Source organism: Panthera pardus, unplaced genomic scaffold, assembly GCF_024362965.1.
Source record: "Panthera pardus isolate Hobbes unplaced genomic scaffold, ASM2436296v1 HiC_scaffold_27, whole genome shotgun sequence".
In the NCBI taxonomy this organism is placed as follows: domain Eukaryota; kingdom Metazoa; phylum Chordata; class Mammalia; order Carnivora; family Felidae; genus Panthera; species Panthera pardus.
The window spans coordinates 20,291,977-20,309,466 of NW_026526843.1; the positions used below are offsets into that span (position 1 = coordinate 20,291,977).

At 38.6% G+C, this 17,490-nt stretch overlaps 1 protein-coding gene across 1 annotated transcript; it reads left to right on the forward strand.

The window, feature by feature from the left end:
* Positions 1–7,031: 7,031 nt before the first annotated feature.
* Positions 7,032–8,179, forward strand: LOC109260194 (golgin subfamily A member 7-like). Its single transcript, XM_053892023.1, has one exon. It carries the CDS (start codon positions 7,047–7,049, stop codon positions 7,518–7,520), a length of 474 nt encoding a protein of 157 aa, XP_053747998.1. The 5' UTR covers positions 7,032–7,046; the 3' UTR covers positions 7,521–8,179.
* The last annotated feature ends 9,311 nt before the right edge of the window (positions 8,180–17,490 follow it).

Consider the following 17,490-nt stretch of genomic DNA (forward strand, 5'->3'; position numbering starts at 1 on the left):
GAGGGAATTTCCATTTGAGTTTAGAGTTCTCTGTTTTCTCCATGAAAATGAATGGCAAGATTATTTTCTATGGGAGAGAATGCTTAAGGGGCATGTATAAAGTAAGAAAATATAATGTAGAGAGAGGATGAAATGGGTAGCTAAAGAAACAGTAGGAATACTAAGCAATGTTGAGGATCCACATGAAACTGGTAATTGTGAACTTATAGTGATATAGTTAATGTGACAGTGGCTGGCAGCAATGAGCAAACAAGCTTTAGCCGCCTGAGGCCCTGGACAGAGGTGAGAGACAGGCATTGACTGTGGCCCTGAATAGTTTAATTTATACCTGTTTTCTCAGTGGCCTAGCTGCTATTTAGAGGCTGGTGGATTGGGCATTTAACTCTTCCTTAGTTCCAAAGCACTTCAAGATCACCTATTCACTGACACCATGGTTTCTGATTCTCTGCTTTCCTGGCCTCTTCCCTCTCCAGCATATCTGATTGACTAGGAGAGGTCAATCCTCTCCTAGTCACTCCCCTGACTCCCACTGGAGAGTATCTTGCCTATTTTTTTTTTTTTTTTTTTTTTTTTTGCCGATAGAGTCTGTGGCTTTTCCCTTCTTAGTTCCATCCCAGAATGCCTAGTGCTAGACTGAATAAATAGCAGAGGCTTGCAAAGTGTTTTGTGGCTCTTTAAAATGACATGAACCCCAACACCCTGTTTTATTACTCCTCAGATGACAAAAAAAAAAGACCAACTACATGCTTTTATAGAAGAAAATCCCAAATGAGTTGCAGAGCAGGTCACGAACAAGCCTTTCTAATTGGATATCAATGATGTAATGATACTCATTACAGACACAGGTCTGGTAGTTCTTCACATTGCTTGCATATATAATTTCTTTTTCACAATTGCAAAAATATTCTTCACAAATCACCACCATTCTCAGGTGATTTGAGTTTTCAGTCTTTGGTGTTTTGCCTTCTAACACTCCCTAAACATCACAGCAGTGCTCAGAAATGGCCAGTGTCTTTTATTTATTTTTCCCCCTCCTGAATTCCTAGTGATTCTCTCAATGTGTATGGGTCACTGCTTTCCATCAGATTCAATAAAAAAGTCAGACAAGGTCCCTACCCTCGTGTAACTTATATTCCAACAAAGAGAGAGAGAGATGATGCACACACACAAAAGAAATGTGGAAAATGACCTCAGTGGGTGATGCATGTTCTGAAAAATATCAATAGAGCAATGTCATAGAGAGTAAAGTTGGACTAACCTTAGATTACAAGGAGATGACTGGCATGAAGTAAAAAGTTTACCCATGCACCTATCTGGAAGAGGAGTATTCCAGAGAATGCTCCAGAGAGAACAGCAAATGCCAAGCCCAGGAGTGTGTTTGGCGAGTCTGAGGAATAGCAAGAAGGCAACTAAAACTTCAGTGAAAGGAGCCAGGGGAGAGCAGGAGGAGGTTAGGAGTTTGAATTTTGTTGCAAGTAGCACTGGAAACCACTGGAGGGTTTTGAGCAAGGAAGTTATAGGAGTTGGTTTCCATTTTATAAACATTTCCTTTAGCTTCTCTGTAGAGAGTAGGTTGTAGAGTTACATTACAGATAACAGAACCATTTTCACCCATTTAAATAGAAAGGATTTTGAATTAGATGCTTATAGAGGTGCTGAAAGAATCAGAATAACATATTCTAGGTGGAATTTCAGGACCATTTCCCAAAATAACATCAAATAATTGGCACCATCAGGAACCTGGACATTCAAGAAGCCACTGCCCCACAGCTGCCTCCAGGGCCACATCTTCTCTGCTGAGATAATGCAAATATTGGCTCCAAGACCACAATGCCTCATTCTCTATCTAAATAAACAAACTGGATACCCAGTGACCTACTTTTTCATGCCCACAAAGCCAGGAGCTACACCTTAGGAAGTCTGTTACTGCCCATGCAGAAAAAGTAAAAACTCTAACATCATGCTTACTAGCAAAAACCAGAAATCACAGAAGCAAAATCATGAACTCTTCTCCACTCACTTTTTCAAATTACATTCAGATCTGTCTCTTGGCAGAGGCTAGGTTACCTGTGGAATCCAAGCCAAGAGAAACTTCTGGATATATAGTCTTTAGCTTTCCAACCCCTTTCATTTGGTAAGGTATGCTAGGATTGGGGTTGGAATGAGTTCAGGTGAGCTAAAATATGATATTTGTCACAGGAGAAAATATCAGAAGTGGGGAAGCTGGTTAGAAGCTATTATAGTACTCCACCTGAAATTTTGGACCATCGTGTTTTCATTTTCATTTTTCTTTATGTATTTTTTAATTTCCTCTTTGATTTATTCCTTGACCCCTTGATTTTTATTAGCATGTTGTTTAGCCTCCATGTGTTTGTGCATTTTCCAGTTTTTCTTGCAGTTGATTTCTAGCTTTGTACCATTGTAGTTGGAAAAGATGCTTGATATGATTTCAATCTTCTTAAATTTATTGAGACTTGTTTGTGACCTAACGTGTGATCTATCCTGAAAAATGTTCCATGTGCACTTGAAAAGAATGTGTACTAACTATGCTGGTTTTGGATAGAATGTTTTGTATATTTATTTGTTAGGTCCATCTAGTCTAATGTATTATTCAAAGCTGCCATTTCATTATTGATTTTCTGTCTGTATGATCTATCCATCAAATTTAGTGGGATTGTAAAAGTCCCCTATTATTATTATATTACTGTCAGTTTCTCCCTTTTTTTCTGGTAACATTTGTTTTATGTATTTACATGCTCCAATTTTGGGTGCATAGATATTTACAATTGATATATCCTCTTGTTGGGTTGACTTCTTTATCATTATGTAATGCCCTTCTTTGTTTCTTGATACAGTCTTTGCTTTAAAGTCAATTTTGTCTGATACTAGTATTGCTAACCAAGCTATTTTTTTCACTTCCATTTGCATGGTATACGTTTTTCCATTCCTTCACTTTTCAGTCTTTAGTTCTGAAGTGAGACTCTTGTAAGCAGCATATTGATGGGTCCTGGATTTTTATCCATTCAATTACCCTATTTTAATCGAAACATTTTTCCTATTTACATGTAAAGTAATTATTGATAGGTATATATTTCCATTTTGTTAATTGTTTTCTTGATATCTCTCTGTTCCTTTCTCCTTTTCTTGCTCTCTTCCTTTGTGATTTGTTTTCTTTAGTATTATGCTTGAGTTCTTTCCTCCTTATGTTTTGTGTATCTATTATAGGTTTCTGATTTGTGGTTAAACTTGGATTCATATATAACACCTTATTTGTATAGTAGTCTATATTTGTATAGTAGTCTATATTAAGCTGATGGTCACTTAAGTTTGAACACATTCTAAAAGCACTACATTTTTATTACCCCCACCACACTTCATGTATATGATGTCATATTTTATATCCTCTTATTTTATTTATCCCTTGACTAATTTTTGTAGATATAACTGATTTGTGGATAAATCACAAACTACATTTGTGATTTAACTTTAATACTGTCTTTATAAGTAATTAATCTACTACCTTTACTATGTGTTTGCTTTTACTTGTGAATTTTTTTCCTTTAATACTTTTCTTACTTCTAATTATGGTCTCTTCTTTCCACTTAAAGAATTCCCTTTCACATTTTGTTAGGGTGGTTTAGTGGTGATGAACTCCTTTGGCTTTTGTTTATCTGAGAAACTCTTTATCTTTCCTTCTATTCTGAATGATAAGCTTCCTGGGTAGAATATTCTTGGTTGTAGGATTTTTCCTTTCAACACTTTGAATACATCATGCCACTCCCTTCTGGCCATCAGGGTTTCTGCTGAAAAAGCAGCTGATGATTTTATAAAGTCTCCCTTTTAAAATTCTATTTTTATCATTACTTTTTGACATTTTAATTATGTTTCTTGGTGTCAACCCCCCTTGGGTTAATCTTGTTAGGGGCTCTCTGTGCTCCCTATATGTGGATGTCTGTTTCCTTCCCCAGATTAAGAAAGTTTTCAGCTATTATTTCTTCAAATAAGTTTTTTGCCCCCTTTTTTCTTCTCCTACTGTGATTCCCATAATGCAAATGTTATTACACTTGATGTTGTCACACTTGATGATGGCTTTCAATCTATTTTCACTTTGTATTATTCTTTTTTTCTTGCTGCTGTTCAGCTTGGTTGTTTTCCATTATCCTCTCTTCCAGATTGTTGATCTGTTTTTATGCATCTTCTAATCTGCTGTTGATTTCCTCTAGTGTATTTTTCATTTAATTTACTGAATTCTTCAGTTCTGACTGGTTCTTTTTTTTTTTTGGTATTTTCTACCTTTTTGTTGAAGATGTCATTGAGTTCATTCACTCTTTTTTCAAGTCCAGTGGGTACCTTTATGACTATTACTTTGAATTCTTCATCAGGCATATTGCTTATCTCTGTCTCATTTATTTAGCTCCTTTACTGTGATTTTTGTCATGTTTTTTCATTTGGGACATATTCTTCTGTCTCCTCATTTTGTCCAACTCTCTGTATTTGTTCATATGTATTAAGTAGGTCAGCTACATCTTCTGGTCTTGAAAGTAGTGGCCTTGTAGACAAGAGGTGCTTAGTGCCCTATAGTGCAATCCCCCTTGATCACCAGACCCAAGACCTCAAGGGGTACTTCCTATGTGGGTTGCATGTGCTCTCTCCTATTGTGACATAGTCACCATTGCCTTCATCTCAGCCAACTATAAGGACCTACTTTGCCTGCTTTTGGCACACTCTGCAGGATGTGCTCCCCACACTGTTGAGAGGCCTGGCTGTGGCTGCTGCAGACTCATTGGTGGGCTGTTAGTCAGCCTAGCAGTCTGCAATTAACCTCTCTGCCACAGTTGCACAGTTGCACAGTGCATGCTGAAGGGCAGCACTTGTTCCCTGTGCAGCCAGCAAAGAGGCCACCTGAAAAGATGATGATAACTTGGACCAAAGAGGAAAAGGGTAAATGTTTCGAAAAATGGTTGGATTCAATATTTTACTTTGAAGATGGGACTTGTTTATAGGTTGAGGCAGTGTTGACAAAAAGATAAAAGAGTAAATATTAAAACTTCCAACCACTCCTATCCCAGCCACCCTTTAAGATTTTTCCTGAACCATTAAGCCTGGTTTAGGAGACCCTCTTATGCATTTCAAAGCATTACACTGTGATGGAATCTCTTATTTTATCATCTATATTTATACCAAATTTTCACTTCTCTAGGAGCAGAGCATGTGTCTGTACATGGCACAATTCCTGGCACATGGTATAATCTCAATCAACATTGTTCTAAGAATGGATGAAGAGATGAGTAAACTAATTCCTAGAAACACACAAACTACCAAATATGACTCAATAAATATAAAATCTAAACAGACAGGTAATAATAAGTAAAGAGATTGAATCAGTAATCAAAAACCTTCCAACAAAGAAAAGCCCAGGACCAACTGGCTGGCTTGACTAGGGAATTTTACCAAATTACCTAAAGAATTAACACCAATCATTCTCAAACTATTCCAGAAAATAGAAAAGTAGAGAGCACTTTCTAACTCATTCTATGAGTTCAGCATTACCCTGATACCAATGCTAAACAAGAAAAGAAAACCACAGGCCACTATCTTTTATGAACATAAATGCAAAATTCTTCAGCAAAATACTAGCAAACTGAATCCAGCAGCACATTTAAAAAAGTATATTTCATAACCAAGTGGAATTCATCCTAGAAATTCAAGGGTGGTGATTGTTTAATAAGTGTAGATTTACCATATGACCTGGCACTTCCACTTCTCAATATATACCAAAAAGAATTGAAAACAATGATTTCACAAGTTGTGTACAAGGTGAAGACTTATACATGAATGTGTAAAACCACTTTTCACACTAACCAAATTGTGCATACCATTCAAATGTCCATTGACTGATGAATGAATGAATAGAGTATATCTATACAATGGAATATTATGCAGCCTTGAAAAGGAATGAAATACTGTTCTATGCTACAACATGAAAAAATCTTGAAAGCATTGTATTAAGCAAAGGAAGCTAGTCATGAAAGGTCACATATTGTATGAGTCTGTTTAGAGAAAATGTCCAAAATAGACAAATCCATAGACTGAGAAAGCAGTTTAGTGATTGACAGAGCTGGGAGGGAAGAAGGGATAATGGGAAAAGACTATTAATGGGTATATGGTCTTCTTCGTGAGTGATGAAAATGTTTTGTAACTAGGTAGATGGATGATTGCAAAACACTGTGAATATACTAAAATCCATTGAATTGTACACTTTAAGACTTGTGCAGTGTGTCAGTTATATCTTAACAAAGCTGCTATTAAAAAAGAAAGAAAAGGTGTGCCTGGGATGCTCAGTCGGTTAAGCTTGGACTTTGGCTCAGCTCATGATCTCACAGTTCGTGAGTTAGAGCCCTGCATTGGGCTCTGTGCTGACAGCTCAGAGCCTGGAGCCTGTTCGGATTCTGTGCATCCCTCTCTCTTTCTGCATCTCCTCTTCTCTCTCTCTCTCTCTCAAAAATAAATAAACATTAATTTAAAAAAAAAAAAAAAGAAAGAGGGGCGCCTGGGTGGCTCAGTCGGTTGAGCGGCTGACTCCGGCTCAGGTCATGATCTCGCGGTCCATGAGTTCGAGCCCCGCGTCGGGCTCTGTGCTGACAGCTCAGAGCCTGGAGCCTGTTTCAGATTCTGTGTCTCCCTCTCTCTGACCCTCCCCTGTTCATGCTCTGTCTCTCCCTGTCTCAAAAATAAATAAAACGTTAAAAAAAAAAGGAAGAAAGAAAGAAAAGAATGAATGAAGGAATACCATATCACCTTGAATCTATCCATTCAGTGTCCTGGTGAATCTTTCTCTACTAAGGGGCCATTATGACTTCTAGTTCATTGCTGGTATTGCTGGATGGGGCTATCTCTTTCAGCATGCATTGTAAAATCCTTTGGGTAGGCAGAAACTGGAATTCAACTCCAAGTAACAAACATGGGATCAAGCTTACTCAAGCCAAAACCACTATGTTGGGCTGAATTTCCCCTTTTCTCTCCAGGGGCATGTTTGGTCTCTTTAAATGCACTATACCTCGGTAGGCGGAAGGCAAAGGAGGCGGCATGCCCATCCTGTTCTCACCATAAGGCCGCAGCAGGTGTCAGTGTCCAGGAAGGTATTCATTCAGCGAGACTACAGCAGTGGCACACACTGCCAGTTCCAGACCAAGTTGCCTGTGGAGCTGGAGAACCTGATTGATAGGCAGCAGTTTGAAGAAACAGTTGGAACTCTAAATAGCCTTTATGCAGAAGCAGAGAAGCTTGGGAGTCAATCATATCTTGAAGGCTGTTTGGCTTGCTTAACAGCCTACACCATCTTCTTATGCATGGAAACTCATTATGAGAAGGTTGTGAAGAAAGTGTCCAAATACATTCAAGAGCAGAATGAGAAGATATATGCTCCCCAAGGCCTCCTCCTGACAGATCACATTGAGAGAGGACTTCGAGTTATTGAAATCACCATTTATGAAGACAGAGGCATGAGCAGTGGGAGATAAACCATCGAATTAAAGATCTCTCCTCCAGCTGGGACCCTCATCTATTCACTGGCTGATCGCAGAGTGTCCCCTACCTCCTCCCCAGAGCATCATTCCTTTGTATCTGCTGCCAGAGCCACGGTGCCATTTACTCCAAGGACTAACTTTCTAAAATTCCACACCTGGAGTGACCTCTGGTCACTCAGCATCCACTTTGTGTCTCCAAATTGTGTAGGACTCTGTAATCTCTTGATTAGTTTCTGAGAAAACACAATGAAGCATTTCACTTTTTTTATTCAAAGCCGTTAATAAAATAAGCCATTAGTCAGCTCAAAACAAAATTCATTTCTTACCTGCCACCAGGACAGTGGTTCTCTCATTCCTGGGGCCAGCTTCCCAGGTGGCTTGAGACTTCAGTGAGTCCCATCTTAGCCAGTGTTCAGTGTTATTTCCCCCAAATTCAGAAAATGCTTTTCTCCGGGATTTTGGTGAAAGGTAGGCCATGTCTGTGGTTTTGCTAACACATCTCCCAGATCTACCAATTTTTCCATGGCCAAAATCTTAAAGATTTATTTCTGCTGTTCAGTTTCTCCAACTGAAGCTCATTGGAAAAATAATGTATAATGTTGTTTTATTATAACAGTTATTCCTAATTAAAACAGTATTTAATGCAATTTCAAGTTATTTTTCTTTGGAGAATTTTTTTATTGCATTACCTTGAATGTTGGGAAGATGTAGTATGTGTTGTGTGTTCCTTACAAAAATAATTAAGCACAATAAAGTGGATGCTAAACCATCAAACACATAAATGTCCCTGCTGTGTCCCTGAATGTGTAATAAGCAAGTATAATAAATATTTTAATTATAGTTTTGCTAGAAATATAACTTATGAGAAAAAAATTTGATAGGAATAATACTGTATATTGCTAATTTTTAACTGTCCCTACTGGCAAACCTTATGATTCATAGACTTTCCTCGTATACAGTATTCAGTGCACAGAAATCTTAGGATTGGTTCAAATACAGTAAGTTCAGTGATTTCCAACTAAAACTCTCAAGTCAGAGTCTGTGTTTATAGTTCTTCTGGCTGTATGTTCTTAGTGTCAGGGTTTCTTTTTTTTTTTTTTTTTCAATATATGAAATTTATTGTCCAATTAGTTTCCATACAACACCCAGTGCTCATCCCAAAAGGTGCCCTCCTCAATACCCATCACCCACCCTCCCCTCCCTCCCACCCCCCATCAACCCTCAGTTTGTTCTCAGTTTTTAACAGTCTCTTATGCTTTGGCTCTCTCCCACTCTAACCTCTTTTTTTTTCCTTCCCCTCCTCCATGGGTTTCTGTTACGTTTCTCAGGATCCACATAAGAGTGAAAACATATGGAATCTGTCTTTCTCTTTATGGCTTATTTCATTTAGCATCACACTCTCCAGTTCCATCCACGTTGCTACAAAGGGCCATATTTCGTTCTTTCTCATTGCCATGTAGTACTCCATTGTGTATATAAACCACAATTTCTTTATACATTCATCAGTTGATGGACATTTAGGCTCTTTCCATAATTTGGCTATTGTTGAGAGGGCTGCTATAAACATTGGGGTCCAAGTGCCCCTATGCATCAGTACTCCTGTATCCCTTGGGTAAATTCCTAGCAGTGCTATTGCTGAGTCATAGGGTAGGTCTATTTTTAATTTTCTGAGGAACCTCCACACTGCTTTCCAGAGCGGCTGCACCAATTTGCATTCCCACCAACAGTGCAAGAGGGTTCCTGTTTCTCCACATCCTCTCCAGCATCTATAGTCTCCTGATTTGTTTATTTTGGCCACTCTGACCGTAGCAATCTCTTACTCGACACATCCCCAAAGGCAAGGGAATTAAAAGCAAAAATGAATTACTGGGACCTTATGAAGATAAAAACCTTCTGCACAGCAAAGGAAACAACCAACAAAACTAAAAGGCAACCAACGGAATGGGAAAAGATATTTGCAAATGACATATCGGACAAAGGGCTAGTATCCAAACTCTATAAAGAGCTCACCAAACTCCACACCCGAAAAACAAATAACCCAGTGAAGAAATGGGCAGAAAACATGAATAGACACTTCTCTAAAGAAGACATCCGGATGGCCTACAGGCACATGAAAAGATGCTCAACGTCTCTCCTCATCAGGGAAATACAAATCAAAACCACACTCAGATGTCACCTCACGCCAGTCAGTGTCAGGGTTTCTTACACCCTTCATTCATCTTTGGGGTTTTGAGAGCACTGTATTTGCAAGGAAGTTAAGAAATACATTAGAAAAGAATGAAACAGTTAAAAGTTTTACTTTCAGAGATACTTTAGGTGCTAATACTGGATTTCAACTTTCAGATTTAGTCTCTTTTATGGGTATGTTAGTTATTAAGTAAATCCCATCAGCCTGTGTAATATTTTAATTGTATAAAATTCCTTTGTTACTTTATAGCTTGTAATAGTGTATCTGTCTGTCTTTTAAACCTGTTGCAATAACTTTGCTGAAATAATAATACATTAGTAAAACTTTTCTTAACCAAAAAAAATGCACTATACCTCATTATAACAAACCGAGAACACAAAGAAATTCTGTATTTTGTCCCTGTGCATCATTGTGAAACAGAACCATGTCCACATTGATATCTGAGATGAAGCTGCTGACAGCAATATACAAATGCCAAAGCTGCTGCTGAAAGTGCTTCTAGAAAGTAAAGGGGAGGCATCAATTAGTCCAACATGAACTGCGAGCTTTGAACAAAATTATATTTGAAACATCTAAACTATACAATGACAATAAAACACCAAGTGAAATCATTAGAAATTCCAGTGTAAGATGATGATTCTCATATGACTCGGGTTTTTGACAACCCTACTGGATACGTGAGCAACCATGTTCCAGGTCTCCAAAGGAAAGCCTATCATGAGTGGTCAGTTGCTTCATCAATTGCCACATCTAAATTAAGAAGGTAAGTTAGTAGTTTAAAAATGAAGTGTGATACCTTAAGCTTAGCAGTTTATTACTTGAGGTTCTAAATTCTTCCTGGAGTCTGGTCTATGTAAGAAAATGCCTTTTATTATCTCCCAAACTCCAAGAGCTTCAAGCTGGGACAGACACATTTGGGACACATCACAGGAGTTGGCTTCTCCTAACCCACATTCTGCAACCCTTCTATACATCTGCTTCTTCCCCTTATCAAAGTCACATAGATCATCTCAAGAACTATGGATAAAATCAGCTTGCTCCCAAAGTCCTACATTTTTTCCTTCCTTTCATCACACTTGTTCTACTGTTTGGCCAGCAAACGGCTGGCTAACTCCAGATCTTACATTGCTTGTGAATTGAACATGTGCTCAGCAATTGTTTTAGATATTTTCCACCTATTAATTAATTTTACCCTATGAAGAAGTTCTATTATCACACTTTAGAGATGAGGAAACTGAGGCACAGAGAAGTTAAGGAACTTGATTAAGGTCACAGAGCTAGGGAGTGTCAGAGCTAGGATTCAAACCCAGGCAGTCTGGCTTCAGAGCCCAAGGTCTGACCTCCATCATATCTTTTCCACTCCTGGCTGAAAAACAGTACCTGGTTTTCAGGGCTGTTGTGAGGACTAAATTATTATTAGTCCTCTGGAGTAGGGTGGCCATTTTCTGTCAAGTGGGCTGGGATTGGGAGTACATTTAGCAAATTAAGTTCCAGCCATAGTTTAGAACAAGCATTTCCATTTATTTTAATAAACCTAAGTGAACATAAAGTGAAGTTCCGCATAAACATAGCTCCATAATAATGCATTTCATTGGAAAGAAGCTCTCTTAACATATTTACATTTAATGGAACACAATAAGGGTCACTCTGACTTCATTTCCAAAGCTGACTCCTAAGTAGCATCTACAAATTCACAGAAAAGCTTTCACAGACCTAATAACTTGTGGAATAGGGTTATGCACTTGAATATGTGCACACCCTGTTCTGAAAGCTTTTTGTCCCACTCTAGTAGTGTTGATTTTAGCAAGCATATCCTTGGTGGCTGTTCATCCACTAAGGCATGTTGGCCCTTCATGCTCCACCTCAACTTAATAGGCTCCATGTGGGAGAAACAAGTCTAGAGGAATCAATTCACTATAATGGGCAATGTTCCCATAAACAACATCAGGAACATGAGAGCTGCCAGAAGAACTGAAGTGCATTCCTGTCATCTTCTTTTATGGAAATTCATGCCACCCAAATAAATGCTATACTCACTCCTCATTTATATGTTCTGTAAATTCAGTGTATTAAATGAATGCAATATGTCTACATTCTGAAGAGCAAACTAGAGAATGGCTCAATTCTTTAAAATCCCATAATCCTCAAGAACAAACCAAAGGCTTAAACCAGTCAAGCTCAGAAGCTAAGAAATAAATAAATAGTTTAAGCAAACTTTCCCTTGGGTTTGGCACTTCTAAAAGAGAGAAAGGGTTGTTAGGGGAGTAAATGTGGCTCTTTGTTGATTAATTAAGGATGCTTAGGCAACACTCAGTGGAATCCATAACTTATAGCCTGAGTTGTTGCTGTCATTTTTTTTCACTTAGACTTCTAGTTGTCGATTAGTACCTAAAATGACTTATGTAATCTGTGCCTTTAGGATGTCAGGTGTTAAAATTACTTTTCAGTACACTGACACAAATTACGATTGGATTTATTTGTTAAATGAGGTAAGAATTCAGGGGAGAAATCATGGTGGGCCAAAAGAATCTGTTTTAAAATGAGAAGAGATATGGAGGGAATATAGGTAATGATGAGAGAAATGAAGCTTATAGACTTTTAAATGGAAATAAGCCATGCACACATAGAGCTCTAATGAAAGGCATTATATGATCAGGGCATGCAGTCAGATCTCTCAAAGATGGTTTTTGGGGAAAGGATATGTAATCTTAGATTTAAAAGATAGATTGGATTTGAGCATATGAAGGTATAAAATGGAATATCCACCAAAAGGAGGTTGTTCAGGGAAAGACCAATAGCCCCTTTAGATGAAAGCTTGGTATGCATGACAGGAAGGAGCAGGAGGAGGGAGCTTGAAGGATAGGTTGAAATCAAATGGTAAATGGTTTGTATGCAGAATGGATTAAAGAGAAAGCTAACACCAAAGGGAGAAACCAATTAGAAGACTACTGCAAAAGTCCAAGTCAAGCATAAAGGTCAGAAATGCGGGCAGGGGCGGGGGGGGAGTGAGAGCAGTGGCATGAGGAGGACACAGTGGAGAGAAGCATCATGGAGAGCCTCAGAGGTCAAATTGAAAAAGATATGGTGAGCCAGACAGAAAAGCCAAGATAATAAAGAAATAATCTCCCTATACCAGCTCTTAAAATCTCACAAAACAGGAGTCAATTAGAAGGAGACAAGATGACGGAAAAGCATGTAAGTTTTTTTTGTGAGTCTTGCACCCATGAAATACAGCCAGACCAACACAAGCCATCCTGCACACCTAGAAAACTGATCTGAGGATTAACACAACAATCTGCACAACCTGAACCACAGAATTCAGCAGGTATGCGGCATGGAGAGGTGAATTGGGGGAAAGAGAAGCCGTGGAGGGCAGGGAGCTACTTTTGGATGCAGAGAGAGGATAGAGACAGGGGCAGAGAGAATACAGGAAAAGCACTCCCCCAAAAGCAGCTGGAGAGAAGATGGAAAAGTGGAAACAGCTGCAGGGGCTGAACTAAAAAGGGAGAAAGGAGAGGGTTTAAATTCCATTAAGAATATAAACAGGGGGAGCACAGCGTCTGCAACTCCACAGCTTAATACCTGGTGGTGCTCTGGTGAGAAGGGTAAATCCCCAGGAGCAGAGTGGAGTCCGGGGTCTTCAGGCCACACAGGGAGAGGTGGTTCCCCTGCTGGGAGGACACCTGGTAGAGGCTGTGTGCGTCCCCCAAAGTCAAGGCCCCAGTGGACCCAGGAGAACAACCACATTCACTGTGCTGGAACAAGGTCGTTAAGGGTGAAGCCTGGTGCCAGATGTGTGTTGTGATTTTCCAGAGTCCCGGAAGCGCTGCTGCTACCCTGTCTCGTGAACTTTCTCAGGAGTGGGATGGCACCTGGCCGCAGTCTCTGGGCATTGGCAGCAGCACAGTCACGCAAATGTTCCTGGGTGCAGCCAGTACTGGGCCATTGCTCGGTGAGACCCTCCTACAGAGGGGCAGAACAGGTCAAAGCCGCAGTCCCTCAGAAGTAAGGGGTCAGGAAAAACAGCCAAATCTGAGACAAAACTCAGGAGGGAGGTGGGGGCTTAGTCACGGACTGTGTAGAAGTGAGGAGTGGACGGAAGCCAAAGACAAAGGATGGGTGCACAATTGCTGACCAGGGAGAACAGAGTTCCCATACTAGAGACTGGGTATCTGGGTGACGCCATTTTCACCACTCCCGCGCATGTGTACACGCACCTACAAGCGCCAACAATCGACCCCAGTAAGCTAAGCAGTGCCATCTAGAGGAGAATGGAGCTACCACACTAAGCCCTGCCCAACTGGGCCAACCTCGCTCTTCAGGAACACAAGTCACTTCGCCTGCTTAGTGTATGGACTATAAAGCACTTCATAGTTTGACTTCTAGGGGAAAACGAAGTAATTTCAGTCATATTTCAGTCTGTTCACTGGTCCATCTATTCAATTTTTCTTTCTTTTTTTCTTTTTCTTTTTTCTCTTTTTCATTTTTTTCTTTTTCTTGAACACAGAAAGAGAAAAAAAATCATTTTTATTTTCAATTTTTATTAAAAATATTTTTCTTTAATTTTTTTCTACTATATATTTTACTTTCATGTAATTTTTTTCAAATTCTATTTTCTTTCCATAATTTCATTTTAGTCTACTTCAGTGTATTCATTTTTCAAATTTTCAAACTATTTCCTTTTTTTTTCTTTCCTCCTTTTTCTCTAATCTATCAAGACCCTTTCAACACCCAGACCAAAACACACCTAGGATCTAGCATCATTTATTCGACTTTTGTGTGTGTGTGTTTGTTTTTAATTTTTTTAATTTTAATTTTTTAATTTTAATTTCTTTTTAGCTCATTAATTCCTTCTCTCCCTTCAAAATGACAAAAGTAAGGAATTCACCCCAAAAGGAAGAGCACGAAGAAACGACAGTGAGGGACTTAACCAACACAGATACAAGCAAGATGTCTGGACCAGAATTTAGAACCATGATAATAAGAATACTAGCTGGAGTCAAAAATAGATTAGAATCCCTTTCTATGGAAATAAAAGAAGTAAAAGCTATTCAGGATGAAATAAAAAATGCTATAACTGAGCTGCAATCTCAAAAGATTGCCACGGCAGCATGATTGGATGAGGCAGAACAGAGAATCAGGAATATAGAGGACAAACTTATGGAGAATAATGAAGCAGAAAAAAAAGGGAGATTAAGGCAAAAGAGCATGATTTAAGAATTAGAGACATCAGTGACTCATTAAAAAAAAAAAATCAGAATCATAGGGGTCCGAGAAGAGGAAGAGAGAGAATTAGGGTTAGAAGGGTTATGTGAGCAAATCATAGCAGAAAACTTTCCTAACCTGGGGAAAGACACAGACATCAAAATCCTGGAAGCACAGAGGACCCCGATTAGATTCAACAAAAACCGACCATCAGCAGGGCATACCATAGTCAAATTCACAAAATACTCAGGCAAGGAGGGAATCGTGAAAGCAGCAAGGGAAAAAAAGTCCCTAACCTACAAGGGAAGACACATCAGGTTTGCAGCAAACCTATCCACAGAAACTTGGAAGGCCAGAAAGGCGTGCCAAGATATTTTCAATGTGCTGAAACAGGAAATGCAGCCAAGAATTTATCCATCAAGGCTGTCATTCAAAATAGAAGGAGAGATTAAAAGTTTCTCAGACAAACAAAAATTAAAGGAGTTTGTGACCACTAAACCAGCCCTGCAAGAAATTTTAAGGGGGACTCTCTGAGGGGAGAAAGGATGAAAAAAAGACCAAAAGCAACAAAGACTAGAAAGGACCAGAGAACATCACCAGAAACTCCAACTCTACAAGTAACATAATGGCAATAAACTCATATCTTTCAGTACTCACTCGAAACATCAATGGACTAAATGCTCCATTCAAAAGACATAGAGTACCAGAATGGATAAGAAAACAAGATCCATCTATATGCTGTTTGCAAGAGACCCACTTTAGACCTAAAGACACCTTCGTATTGAAAGTAAGGGGATGGAGAACCATCTATCATGCTAATGGTCGACAAAAGAAAGGCAGAGTAGCCATACTTATATCAGACAATTAAGAATTCAAAATAAAGACTGTAACAAGAGATGAAGAAAGGCATGTATCATAATTAAGGGGTCTATCCACCAAGAAGTCCTAACAACTATAAACATTTATACTCCAAATGTGGAAAAACCCAAATGTATAAATCAATTAATCACAAACATAAAGAAACTCATTGATAATAATTCCATAATAGTAAGGGACTTCAACACCCCACTCACAGCAATGGACAGGTCACCTAAACAGAAAATCAACAAGGAAACAATGGCTTTGAATGACACACTGGACCAGATGGACGTAACAGATATATTCTGAACATTTCATCCTAAAGCAATGGAATATACATCCTTCTCCAGTACACATAGAACATTCTCCGGAATAGATCACATACTGGGACACAAATCAGCCCTCAACAAGTACAAAAAGATCGAGATCATACCGTGCATATTTTCAGACCACAATGCTATGAAACTCGAAATCAACCACAAGAAAAAATTTATAAAGATAGCAAATACTGGGAGATTAAAGAACATACTACTAAAGAATGAATGGGCTAACCAAGAAGTTAAAGAAAAATTTAAAATACGTGGAAGCCAATGAAAATGATAACACCACAAACCAAAACCACTGGGACACAGTAAAGGCGGTCATAAGAGGGAGGTATATAGCAATCCAGGCCTTCCTTAAGACGGAAGAAAGATCTCAGATACACAACCTAAACTTTCACCTTAAACACCTGGAAAAAAGAACAGCAAATAAAACCCAAACCAGCAGAAGATAGGAAAAAATAAAGATTAGAGCAGAAACCAATGCTGTTGAAACCAAAAAACAAAACAAAACAAAACAAAACAAAACAAAACAGTAGAACAGATCAATGAAACCGAAAGCTGGTTCTTTGAAAGAATTAACAAAATTGATAAACCACTAGCCAGTTTGATCAAAAAGAAAAAGGAAAGAACCCAAATAAATAAAATCAAGAATGAAAGAGGAGAGATCACAACCAACACAGCAGAAATAAAAACAAGAGTAAGAGAATATTATGAACAATTATATGCCAATAAGATGCGCAGTCTGGAAGAAATGGAAAAATTCCTAGAAGCTGAAACTGGAAGAAATAGAAAATACACTACCAAAACTGAAACAGGAATAAATAGAAAATTTGAGAAGACCCATAACCAGTAAAGAAATTAAATTAGTAATCAAAAATCTGCCACAAAAAAAAAAAAAAAAGAGTCCAGGGCCAGATGGCTTTCCAGGGGAATTCTACCAAACATTTAAGGAAGAGTTAACACCTATTCTCTTGAAGCTGTTCCAAAAAATAGATATGGAAGGAAAACTTCCAAACTCTTTCTATGAAGCCAGCATTACCTTGATTCTAAAACCAGACAAACCAAAAACACTATAAAAGGAGAACTATACACCAATTTCCTTGATGAACATGGATGCAAAAATCCTCACAAAGATATTAGCCAACCAGATCCAACAATACATTGAAAGAATTATTCACCACGACCAAGTGGGATTTATACCTGGGATGCAGGGCTGGTTCAATATCCACAAAACAATCAATGTGATTCATCACATCCGTAAAAGAAAGGACAAGAACCATATGATCCTCTCAATAGATGCAGAGAAAACATTTGAAAAAATACAGCATCCTTTCCTTATAAAAACCCTCAAGAAAGTAGAGACTGAAGGATCATACTTTGAGATCATAAA